The sequence below is a fragment of the Mercenaria mercenaria genome, chromosome 15 (genome assembly GCF_021730395.1).
Source record: "Mercenaria mercenaria strain notata chromosome 15, MADL_Memer_1, whole genome shotgun sequence".
In the NCBI taxonomy this organism is placed as follows: Eukaryota; Metazoa; Mollusca; class Bivalvia; order Venerida; family Veneridae; genus Mercenaria; species Mercenaria mercenaria.
The window spans coordinates 23,380,942-23,393,732 of NC_069375.1; the positions used below are offsets into that span (position 1 = coordinate 23,380,942).

Genomic DNA, 12,791 nt, shown 5'->3' on the forward strand with positions numbered 1-12,791 from the left:
TTCCATCACAACCACCACCTCCATCACCTCCTTCACCCCAACCATCACCTCCATCACAACCACCATGACCACCTCAACCTCCTGTAGCACGTCAACTGCAGTTACTTCCGACAGCATAATCTGTCTTAAAACGAAAGAATGGTAAGCAAAACTCGTAAGAACACAAAGTGGAGTCTTTTTTTGTATAAAAATAATTTATTCCAGCCCACAAATAAGTCAGTGTCCTGTTTGCCACCAGTCATTTTCTAGGCGCGACACTATGCTAAGACATCAACTTTATGTACGTGGGAAAAACGGAGCCACTGGGAGTTATTTACCATCATTAATAATAGTGGACAGTTCGAGAGGGATGACGTTTCAAAATTTATTTTCTATGGTCGGACCCAGTGGTAGTGGGAAAACAGAATGGATCAGAAAACTGCTCTTGGCATTTTATTTTTGTGAGGGAGGACCTGGCGAATGTTTGACATGATGATAAACTGGAACACAAGAGAGTTCATTTTGATCAAGTGTTAAAGAAACCTTAATAGATGAACCTCAGTCAGATTCCGACACATACTGCGTATATTACATTATAAAACGACTCTACGGACGAAAAAAGAAAGGCATTATTATCTTTGGTTATTGTAATGGTGGTAGTATACTAAAACAAAACAATACATTCATTTATTATGTATGGCTACAAATTTACAAACATTCCAGTGTCTGCTAAATTTCATACAGTTTCTAATCAGCATTACATTCACAGTATAAAATGACATGAAGGTTGCTGAACATTTCAACACATCCGACTATCGTTGAAGGATTATATTGGAGATTTCTTTAACAATGTGACCCGTTTCTGTTGTTGGCAGATAAATATTTAGTGCCATAAAATAAACGTGTCCTCTTATAAGCGTATGCTTTGCTATGAAAATACTGTTTGCATTTTAAAGACTCAAACAAATCTGGAAATACTTTATAATACGTTTGCTAAATTGTTGTCTTTTTTATTGCAGAATCATAACGAGCAGTATCTGTGATCGAACATACATCTTGCAAAAATGTTTAAGCGTCCATGAAAAAATGCACAAGGGTTCAGCACCTTTTAGGTATTACAGCAGAATGTTTGCAAATACAAACAATCATCCGACAAAGAAAAAACAAACCTTTTTATTAAACAACTACACTTTACTACAGAAATGAATTAAAAGATTCACCAATTCGAATGTGATGTGACATTATCCAGTAATCAGTAAGCATCAGGTTTTTGGGTGCCAGAAGTCAGGAGTTCGCTTACCGGCAGTGTACCAAAGGCTTTACGCATAGTGGAATTTATAAGACAGAAGAAAGGCTCGAATTATGCACTTTGTAGAAGAGTTTGATTTTTTATCGGATAATTACTATTATCTATAATGAAACATTTTAGATGTAGAACCAAACTTGATGAATTACTACCAACTAACAGATGTAATTTTCTATGAAAATACTGCTTTCATTTTCCTTCAAATAACTGAGAACACAAGTACACACAAGTCATTCAACAAAGAGAATCAGTATATCTATTCATATCTACTTGAATAAACGTCACAGTGGAGTTAATAAAATGTTTTCTAGATCTAGCTCTGTTTCGCTTGATTGGTGATCACACCATCCTTCGGAATTAAAATGCATTTTTTTGTATCTGCTTTAAAGAATTCCATGCATCTGTTAGTATCAGATGTTCCTACTTGCTTTGACACATCCAAATACAATAAGACATACAATCATTATCCCGTCCACTATTGAATAACACTTGGAAAGTAAGAACGTTCCGCCACAGTCATCATTTCGGTTACATTTACTGCACCAAAAATATATTATATCTGAAAAAAAAAACATTTAAATTTTAGAAATACTAAATTTCAACAAGACCGAAATATATTATGTTGTTTATCAGCTGCAGCATTAGATCAATGTGAGAGAAAGACTGTAAAACTTTTATTATGAGGAGTACAGTGCGGTTATTTAGTTCATCTGAATATTGAATCCATTGAACTGTTTAAGCAACCAAATGTACGTTTAATCAGGGAGGATACGAATCTTATTAAATGAGCCGCGCCATGAGAAAACCAACATGCAAATATATATTTTTTCACTTTAAACAAAAAATAGATGTTGCACATTTCACTGCAGTCTTTGTCAGGGCTCAATTTTCTACTTGCATCACGTTATGCATTCGAGCCGCGCCATGGGAAAACCAACATAGTGGGTTTGCGACCAGCACATCCGCGCAGTCTGGTCAGGATCCATGCTGTTCGCTAACAGTTTCTGTAATTGCAATAGGCTTTGAAAGCGAACAGCATGGATCCTGACCAGATTGCGCGGATGCGCAGGCTGGTCTGGATCCATGCTGGTCGCCAACCCACTATGTTGGTTTTCCCATGGCGCGGCTCAAATGCATAACGTGATGCAAGTAGAAAATTGAGCCCTGACAAAGATTGCAGTGAAATATGCAACATCTATTTTTTGTTTAAAAGTGAAAAAATATATATTTGCATGTCATTCAGAGTTTTAGTAGTAAACAAGTGAAATATAGAAAAAATATGTGGATGTAGTGTATTGTAGTGTAGTGTAGTGTAGTGCAATACATGCACGTATGAATAAATATGGTGGTCAATACTGATATTGTTAAAATCAATGAAATAATAAAAAATGTCGGTCAGTAAAATCACAACATGATTCGTTTATAATTTGCACTATAAACCGATACCAAATCCAAAATCAAATTAATAAAAACTCGTCAACAAACGGTGACTGTTGGAATAGCAAACATTGTGATGTCACATCACTACGTACGCGTTTCACTGAAGACTTCTTGTAAAATGCAATGTTTGTTTTAAAAGGAAGTGATGATCGTCAATTATGGAAATTTATGACTACAGATAACTCCCTATTTTGGTTCAAATTATTGATGGAAATTGATTAGCACCATCTGTTATATAGTTTATAACGTCATCTTGTGAGACACATTTGCACCGTAATTTTAAAATAATTCAGTATGTATTCAATCTCTCTCTCTATATATATATATATATATATATATATATATATATATATATATATATATATATATATATATATATATATATATATATATAGAAAAAATAAACAACATTACATGAGTAACATTATATTTGCCAGGGCAAATAATACAATATTTATAAATATATAAAAAATGCAAAAGTTTGTACCACATCAAGTATATTATAAAAAAAAATAAAAAAATAAACAACATTACATGAGTAACATTATATTTGCCAAATATAATGTTACTCATGTAATGTTGTTTATTTTTTCTTTATAATATACTTGATCTGGTACAAACTTCTGCATTTTTTATATATGTATATATATATTTTTAACTTTTATTTCAATACTTAGGCTCATATAGAATGAACAGCAAAGCACCACAGTACAGAAAACATTTCAAACAATATCAATGGCGGTAACATATGTATGTTTAGTGCAGCGATATATTAGGAAACGGCAGCTTAATTTATTATACACTATATAATTATTTGTTACATGGATCATAAATGTATGTATGGTTTTGATGACAATTTAGATTATTTACCATCGGGATATAAAATCAAAATTTATATGTTTAATATTGCAGTTTTCCAAAAGCTTCGCAGGTTTCCTTCAAACTGATTATTAATGAAAATTAGATAGTATTAGGGAAACACCAGATGATTTTAGAACTGTTTAATTGATTTTAAGGTTATGATTCATGTAACCAAGAACATACATCTATACAAATAGTTATCAGCACCTAACATATTTACCATCGTATTTGTACATACAGTGTACTAACAAAACAATAAAATAATCTATTTCAGCATAAACGTATCAAACAATAGGATACTATTTTAGCAATATATAACAAATATACGGTTTGCCTTCTACAGTATCATTTCCAATTTTAAATTGAAGATTTCTTGGTTGTCTTCCTTTGCTAAAGATTACAATTTTTGTTTTATTGGAATTGTATGAATTCATTACATATACGCCCCACACCCAAAGCGATAAACGAGTTCTATACTTTCTTTTGCTGTAATAACCGATGTGTAGACATATTTCCAGCCATAGCGATTCGTTTTTATACGCCCGTCGAAAGGATGGGCGGCGTCCACATACTTTGTCCGGATCATATCTTCTTCTTGCATAAAGGGATTTTGATGTGCCTTGGCACAATTGTCCATTATGAAGAGACGGAGTATCATGCACAAGAACCAGGTCCCTAGGTCTAAGGTCAAGGTCACACTTAGAGGTCAAATGTTGATACTTTGTCCGGAGCATTTCTTCTTCATGCAAAGAAGGATTTTGATGTAACTTGGCACAAATGTTCATCACCATAAGTCGGAGAGTCATGCGCAAAAAACCAAGCCTCTAGGTCTAAGGTCAAGGTCACATTTAGAGGCCAAAGGTCAGATAAAAGAAAGGCTTTGTCCAGAGCATTTTTTCTTCTTGCATGGAGTGAGATTTAATATTAACTTCCCTTTTTTTGTTACTATAAATAATTTATATTGTAACTTTTTTTTATAACTGACTGTAGGGAAATCCAAGACCACTTTTCTGTGATACAACATAGATGTTACTTTAAATCTTAGGTATATTCTAAGGTATCTCTTACCTTGTAAGGATTTTTGTGGACTATATAAAAACAAACTATAGATTTCTTGTGGACTTACTTCCCTTTGATGCTACTATGAATAGCTTATTCTTGAAACATTTTAACCTACTTGTTAGAATTGGATTGTCATTGTTTGGGCTTACTTATACAGAACATGTTTTACATGACGCGCGTATAATGTGACATTATGGCACTCTTGTTCCAAATGTTCTCGATAAAACAATAATCCAAATTCAGTTGTTCGAACACATGTTACACGTATACAAAGTTTTTTTTCTACATTTTAGGTTACATTTTTCTAATTCAGTTTCTTCTTTATTTCATATAAACAATTTAATCTTGAGACCTCATTTTCAGTATATTAGAGTATTTTAAGGATATGAAAAGTTAGAATAACAGACCTTCTTATATAAACTGAAAAGATATTGAGATGTTATGTTACAAGAAAAATAATTATAACTGTTTTGAAAAACAACACTTTCTGAAAATGCTTCCATGATTTTTTTTGTTTAACAATTACGCGTATGTAGACAACATCTTCTCAATGAGTAATTTTACCTGGATATTCACAATGGAAGTGGTCTAGAACTTTTCTCAATATAATAAGCAATAAAAAAAAGTCAAAAATAAAACTGCCATAAATCCTAAGTGCCTCATTAAACCATATTTCAACAACAACGTGGAGCTACATTTTTGACTATTTCATATGCAACACTACGACGTCACTTCGTATTTGGTGCAAACAGTCCTCACAGAGGTATTGCCACACCTAAGGAATTTCATTTATATTCAAGATCGCGTTGTTTTAGCAGGTGGAAAAGTAAGTGTCTTGCATGTTGCTCATCTCAAAGATTGACAGGAGCGTATACATACGCACATTGAGAAATAGAAATGAGATTCATTAACACTTCGCTATATCTACTGCTCTTGACAGATTCATTGTATCATTTCATCTTTTTAATTTGGCAATTTATGCAAGTTCTAAATCGAAGCAAAACTAAGTTTTTGCCCAGAACTTTGTGTTTGTGTATTTATTACACTAAGTTATAATTGGTTACGATTAGAAAACAACATTTTAAGGTATATAAGCAAGTCTATGGAATTGCTTATTTTCGAAATGAAGTTGTTTTCACGACGGACAAAATATATGTTGATTTTTCAATAGTTTTAATAAAATGTTATGTGCATGTCATACCCCCTTATGTTTTACTTTATTATTTTTTCATATTGATGACTCATTGTTTACTGTAAAGCCTGTCCTAGTCTTGAGAAATAATGTGTATCAATAAGTTTTTTATATTGAATGTATGGTTATATAACCTAATGTTACTAGTTTGGACATTTAACATTTTGATGTATTTTCATTAAACTTGTGGATTGAAAAATAATATTTAAAGAGAGGATTAATATTACTAAATTTAGTTTTAATTTTGCGAGGAATTTTGAATTCTTACTGACTGGAATTAAATGCCAGACCTGTTTGTTTTAAGTTTAGCTTGTTAAAGGAAAATATTCACTTTGTTAAACAGAAGAAATGTCAGCAAATTATCTATATTTTACTATATATCTAATTGTTGATAGACAGACATAAAGTATACGCAAAAAAGACCATTTTCTATTTAATCGATTTTGAAAATAAAATATTCATAAGAAATACCTTATAATATTTCCCATAAATTTGAATAAAGTAAAGGGCTCCTTCTTTGCGCTATATAAGATATTTTCACTCGTGCGGAAAATCGATGGGTCTAATTTTCCCATATGAAAAATATTTGATAAAAGAATGAGATAAAATGATGATGTGTCTATAGAAAATGTTGAAATTGCAGCTTTGGTCATTTGCAATCACTCCATGAACAGGCACTGAAATAGTAGTTTAACTGTCTCTCTGAAATCAGGACACAAAAGAAATAAAGGCTTTGCTTGATCCCACCGTAATATTATAATCTTTTTCCTTGACTGACGTCCACTAACTTAGGACGGATAAGAGTGCTTAGTTTATTTAACAGTTTTCCCTCGCTTCAATTCTGTTCGATTTTAGATCTACAAAAACTTTCGCCGTTATTTCGCTGCAAAGTTATTATAACATTTAAGGTACTGTTTAACTTTCAAACTATAATAAACACCGAAGATGCAAACAACTTACCAGCTATAAGTAAACAAGCAGCCAGCGCTGTTATAAAATACGTGCACTTTTTAAATCTATCACAACACTGTTTGCAGCATATGCAGCATATTGTCAATGCTGCAACAAAATTACAGATTCCAGCCCAAAGGTGAAAGGCAGCAACGTTGTTCTGAACTTCTGTGTTGCCTTTATGGTCCTTCAGAATGATGGATCCTGTAAAAAACAATACAAATGATATGTTCAGATATATATATTACAATTTTTATATATTAAAATCATTCTTGCAGTTACCATTTCCGTTTTGTGTGTAAACTTATTGTTGTTTGTAAATGGTGACGTAAAATGCGAATGAATATTTACTGTCCGATTGTTTTAAGAAGGTAGTTTACCTTAACATTTGTATGTGCTCATGCCCAACCGGAAGTTGACTTGACGATTTACAATGTTTACGAAAAAATTAATGTGTTTGTATATCTAAACTTCTGACAAAACTTTAACCTGTATCTGATCTGATGCTTAATGGTTGAATGATGCGGAAATAATTGAGAAATTACCACAGAAACGCTAAAAACATTGTTATTTTAAAATGACGTCATCGACTTTCATTCTGAATAATGATCAATATTTTGCGGCTTTTTTGTAGTAATGATGGGAACTGATGTAATTGGGAATATTGTTGGGTGAAAGTTCACTCATTACGGCCACTTTCAAATAAATATTGGGCAATTGGATTTGTAACACATTTTTTCACCTCCATGGAGGATTTGGTATACTAAAACTATGCCCTAAAAGTTTCAAATTTCAGGAGACATTAGTGATTTCTTGAATTACCTATAAGTTTGCATATTGACCGAGGTGTGCAGAATCGCATTTACCTTGCGGAATCTGCCGTAACAGGAACTTCTGTTAATATACATTATGCAGACATTCTTTAGTATAAATAAAATGGTTGTGATAGTTAAAAAGAAATGGCAATCACCTTTTTTAACTAACCCAACAAAATAACGAAGCCGGTGTCACTGTCAAAAGTTCCCATATTTACTGCACGGTGCTATGTTAAAATATTGCAAGCGCGCTTTAGTTTTGCACTTGACTTGTTGTTGTCGTTGAAAACGTAGCCTTAGATACCATCTCTACATTTATAATACTTTTTTAACGGAACGAATGATACGCCATTTATTTAAGAGATAAATATGAAAATGTGGCATAATATTATTGACATCGATATATGATTTATAGCCCAACATTTTTATTTTCCATTGAGAAACTATACTTTTCTGTCATTACTCTTGTTTATACAAACTATACAGTACCTGTTATCACTCTTGCTATACTAGCACACACGAAATGTAACACACCAACTGCAAATAAAGGAAAGTGAATCAAACAAAACTGATACTCTGCCCTATACGTATTTCAGTATGTGTTAAAGAGATTTAACTTCTTATCAATTATCTTTATTTTTTGTTCGTATATGATGTTTTTAATCAAACCTATAAGGCAGTTATAAGCAAGCATAGTTGGTAATCATGCATGAAATAGCTGACTTTTTTGGGGGATTGATATAAATGATAAGAAATTATAAATAATGTTTTAAAGTAATAAAGAAAAAAGCCTTATAGACACAATAACCTTGAACCCCTTGACTCGCCTCACTATAAACTTATGTTTATTAAAGGTCGCTTACAAATTTAATGCAGCATTTAAAAAAAAGCAAATAAAACAGAAAGCGAATATGTTAATGAAAAATGAAATAGGAAGTAAAAGTTTGTTCATTCTTCCCTGGATTATCGACTTAAACATTTTATGCCATAAACCATACAACTTTACATCATTCTGTAGCACTGTATGAAAAACAATCAATGAAAGTTGTTATTGTATTACTGTATGTTGTTATATTTTACTGCTGTCGATCAGCGGAATATATTTTCTAACTTCTTTTGGAGTTTGTAGGAGATGACCGTAAAGTAAATCATCAAAATACATACTATTAACATAACACGCCCAATGGATTCCAGGCCCAACAAAGTCATCTTAACTTGTTATTCAACATTCATTTTCTTCCCTAAACAAACACCTGAAAGTTTATTTAAAAACCATAGCTTTTAATTTTCTTTAATTTATTCCTACTGGAATAAAAGACATTTATCCGTATGGCCCTGCTTAGAATCAATTTCTATACGGCCAACTAAAAGCAACCCACCCCAACAAAAGCGCCATTTTTTGTCAGTTTTACATTAGATATTTTTCCACCAGATTTTAATAATGATTGTTTTCTACTGACTTGGCTTTAAATATAGTGTTAAAAGTTGTTTATAGCGTTTTGTAAGGGTACCATTCTCTACCCTAACTGTTTGTTGACCCTAGTGCTGGCTAGACCTGATAATGCACCAACATCCAATTCATTTCAAATTTGAACCTGTTTCTGAAAACGTTTAGATTTATCACTCATGGCCATTGTCACTTTTAAATGAAAGAAAAAAATGCTTGTTACTTAAAGAACTAACGGTAACAGAAAAACGAACCAGAAACTAATAGCAATAACTAATTTGTTTGAAAAGTAACATTCAAATACTTTGAAAATAGTAATTACCGCAATCTCCTCTGTCCTATTCAAATTTAAATCCAATCATTTCATCCAAAGAATAAAGATCCTCTCTTAATAGACAGCGTTACTGAAATATTCTGGTCCTTTGGGATCACGGAGTCCATTCAACATATGTGTAATAAAGTTCCTTTTAAGCCGGTGCTAGGGGGCGTGAGAGTTGTTGCGTATTTCATTACCTCTCATGAACATAATCAAACCGTTCTTGGTTGCATTCTTGGCTTCCAAAGGATCATTTTACAGATTTTATTAAAACAATACTAACACTCTGTTCATCAGTATTTGTGATGGAACCTTCTAGAAAACCATAGAATACAAAAAAAATATTGACATACATGAGCTCGCAAAACGAAATGTACATAACACCTCCCCATCTGAAGGAAAAGAAACATTTGTGTGATAAAACTTTCTTTTAATTTTACTACATAATATAAATGAAATAGACATAATACATGGAAAAGAAATGGATGCTTCAATACATCACATTTTCACTTATGACCTTTATCATATAACATTGAGTTATATAAAGTGTATAGTCAAATCCTGGATAGAAAATCTTGTATAACATTGCAGTTAACTCTTGAAGTAAAAGCTTCCATCTCAGCAATCTTCGATTTTTATTTGGTTTATGAAAGTGACAGAATTACAGTCACTGAAGACAACAACAGAGAAAATGGCTTCACTTAAATATACTTCAAAGTGTTAAATTCCCAGAATAAAAACTAGACTTTATTTCAATAGTAGATTAATTTCTATAATGTTTATTGAACGTCTTTGAAAAATAACTGACAGGATAATAAATTCCAGAATTGTCTTCTTGTAGCAATACCCCACCAGCACCAATATCATTAGCATCAACTACTTACATGAATTATTTTTCCAACTTTGATGCCAAATGAAGTAGTTCACTCTGGGACATGGCCTTCAATTTCTAATATGATTTTTGACATTTATCATTCCAGATGAATTTAGAGTTTTTACTTAAATTTGTTCAGGGCTCAGAAGTTGAATACAAATTTGACATTTTTTTGTGTGTAAAATCCAGCCAAAACAACGCGTAACTTGAAAAATCAGAGATAGATTCAACCTTAACATCAATGGCTTTAAATCAACATTGACCTAATAAAATAACACAAGCTTTATAAAAAGAATTTTTGATAAATTAATTGTCAAAATCGACTGACTGACTCTTTTGAAGAAATCGTTAATCGCCTGCAAATGACTTTGCCAAGAGTCATGGTATATCATGACATTATCACTTATGTCTCTATCACATCCTACAACGCGTATATCAAGTAACACCAGATCATAACAGATCATTTGAGCAAAATATAACTCTAGATTGCGCATAATTAAAATAAAGAATTACATAAATCGGCGCCGAATCACATTTTTGGACTTATGCTGATACTTCATGCACATATCTCGGCGTTACCTCATAAAAAGCATGGAACGCATTTCATCTATTCCTTTTCATTATCATGTATCACAAGTCGTCCGACCTATGCAATTAGCCAAACGATATAAAATAAGGTAAAACATGCATAATTACTGTTTCAATGAATACCAACCGATTGTATCAAAGTGTATTCGCAGCCGTATGCACGTATTCAATTGTCTCCACACAATTTTGAATGCTTCAGCTTTAAGATTTCCTGAAACTATTCCTTAAGAAACATAATGGTTAAATCTATTTTAAGGCCTTAATCAAATTGGTCACATCTGATTTCTGTTCAACAGCATAAGGCTTAGATTGGTTTACCAATGATATTTAAATGTGCCAAAACTTTATCACCTTGCTTAAAGCTTCTTTCTTCGGCACATTGGTCATATCTTGATATTGTTTTATTTTGAGCAGATAGCAAACAGAACTCATCAGTTCACACGCTTTTGTTAGAAGTTAGAAACATACTGTAACAAATTTAAAGAAGTGTCATATTCTGAAGGAAATTGTTTTTTAGGTAGTTTTAAGTGTCTAAGGACAGTATGACCAAACATTTTTTTTTAAAATGGACTTAAAATGCTTCTTGTACATCTCTGGGCGTAAATATCAGTAAATAAATACCTTCACCCAAGTCCCTCTCTGTATCAAAATAATATGTCCTTATAATACTGTTCCATATTTGGTGAAATCTGTATAAGGCACACTGACTTTCTATATGATATGCTGAAGAGTTGAAGATTTGTGTTGTTTTATGCCTAAGTTTTTTTTTTCATACTTGTTGAAACAGGTTATCCATAAACAGATTTTTATAGACCAACAAATGTGACAAATTTGATTAAGACTTTAAAATGGATTTAACCTTAATGTTTCGTAAAGAATAGCTTTAAGAACTCTTGAAGTTGATGCACACAAAATTGTCAAAAGATACTGGTTTCCTGGTTAGTTTTAGGGAAGGAATAGATATTGACTGCTATAATTCTGCTGACAGGTTCAACAAATGCACGTATTGGCTGAAGGTGTGCGTTTGGCTTTTTCTTATAGTATACCATTTGACATGTATCATGACAAAACCTACAAAATTTGGACACATCAGATTCTAAAATTGGCAAACAGAAATGATTTTCAGATGTAAGATTTTGTGGTATATTTTATTTACATCACATTGTCCTGATAATAAGCAGTAACCTTAACAGCGAATTTAAATATCTGTCACTGAAAATGAAATGATCAAAGTTCTGTGAGTCTATTATTTGAACAGACAGATCTGAAGAAACAATTTTATCTGTCTCAGAACTAAATGTTTCATTTATAATGGTATCAGACAAATCAATGCCTGACACAAGGTCACTCTCAATGGCTTTCTTAGACACGGGACGGGTAACTGAACACGAATGGTAATAATCATGAATTTGCTGCTGATTTGGATCAGCTTTATGACGCAAACAAGGTCTGCCAGTACAAGTAAATTAACTACAACCTTATCTTCAGGTAAGTCATTTCCTAACAGTAAATGGTAAATCAGGTCTAACATCCAAAGTTACAGAACAAGGAACTAAACCTGAGGTTTAATATATATTATGGACGGGTACTGAAAAAAGCAACACTCCAACCTTTGAACAAGTTCAATTATTATACAAGAAGTCTTCTTAGACAAAGGCAGGACATCTGCACGAAAACAAAAACGATTGAGAAGCTCTATTCCTTAAGGTTTAAATAGGTTGGCAGAATCACTAATAAGTGATACATAAACGCTAGTAAATGGCTCATAAATCTCCATGATAGAGTCAATAATAGTATTTATATTAGGCAAGACTGGGATTAAGATCTCGTCTTTTTTCCTTTAGAGTAATGGGTATTTCAGTAGGTTTATTGCCTGTAAAATTTAGATTTTTGGAAAGGTCTGTAAACAGATAAGAACCTATGAGTATTTTCAGAAAAAAAAAGGTTTCTTGTTTTAAAC

The 12,791-nt window shown here is 32.2% G+C and overlaps 1 protein-coding gene across 1 annotated transcript in view; it reads right to left on the bottom strand.

The window, feature by feature from the left end:
- Positions 1–201: 201 nt before the first annotated feature.
- Positions 202–12,791, bottom strand: part of LOC123548437 (uncharacterized) — a 65,371-nt gene continuing 52,781 nt past the window's right edge. Inside the window, exons 10-12 of the mRNA XM_053524774.1 lie at positions 8,096–8,143; positions 6,801–6,995; positions 202–1,844 (exon numbers count right to left, since the gene is read on the bottom strand). Of these exons, the coding sequence (XP_053380749.1) occupies positions 1,696–1,844; positions 6,801–6,995; positions 8,096–8,143 (392 nt within the window). The 3' untranslated portion in view covers positions 202–1,695. The remainder of the gene's footprint in view (positions 1,845–6,800; positions 6,996–8,095; positions 8,144–12,791) is intronic.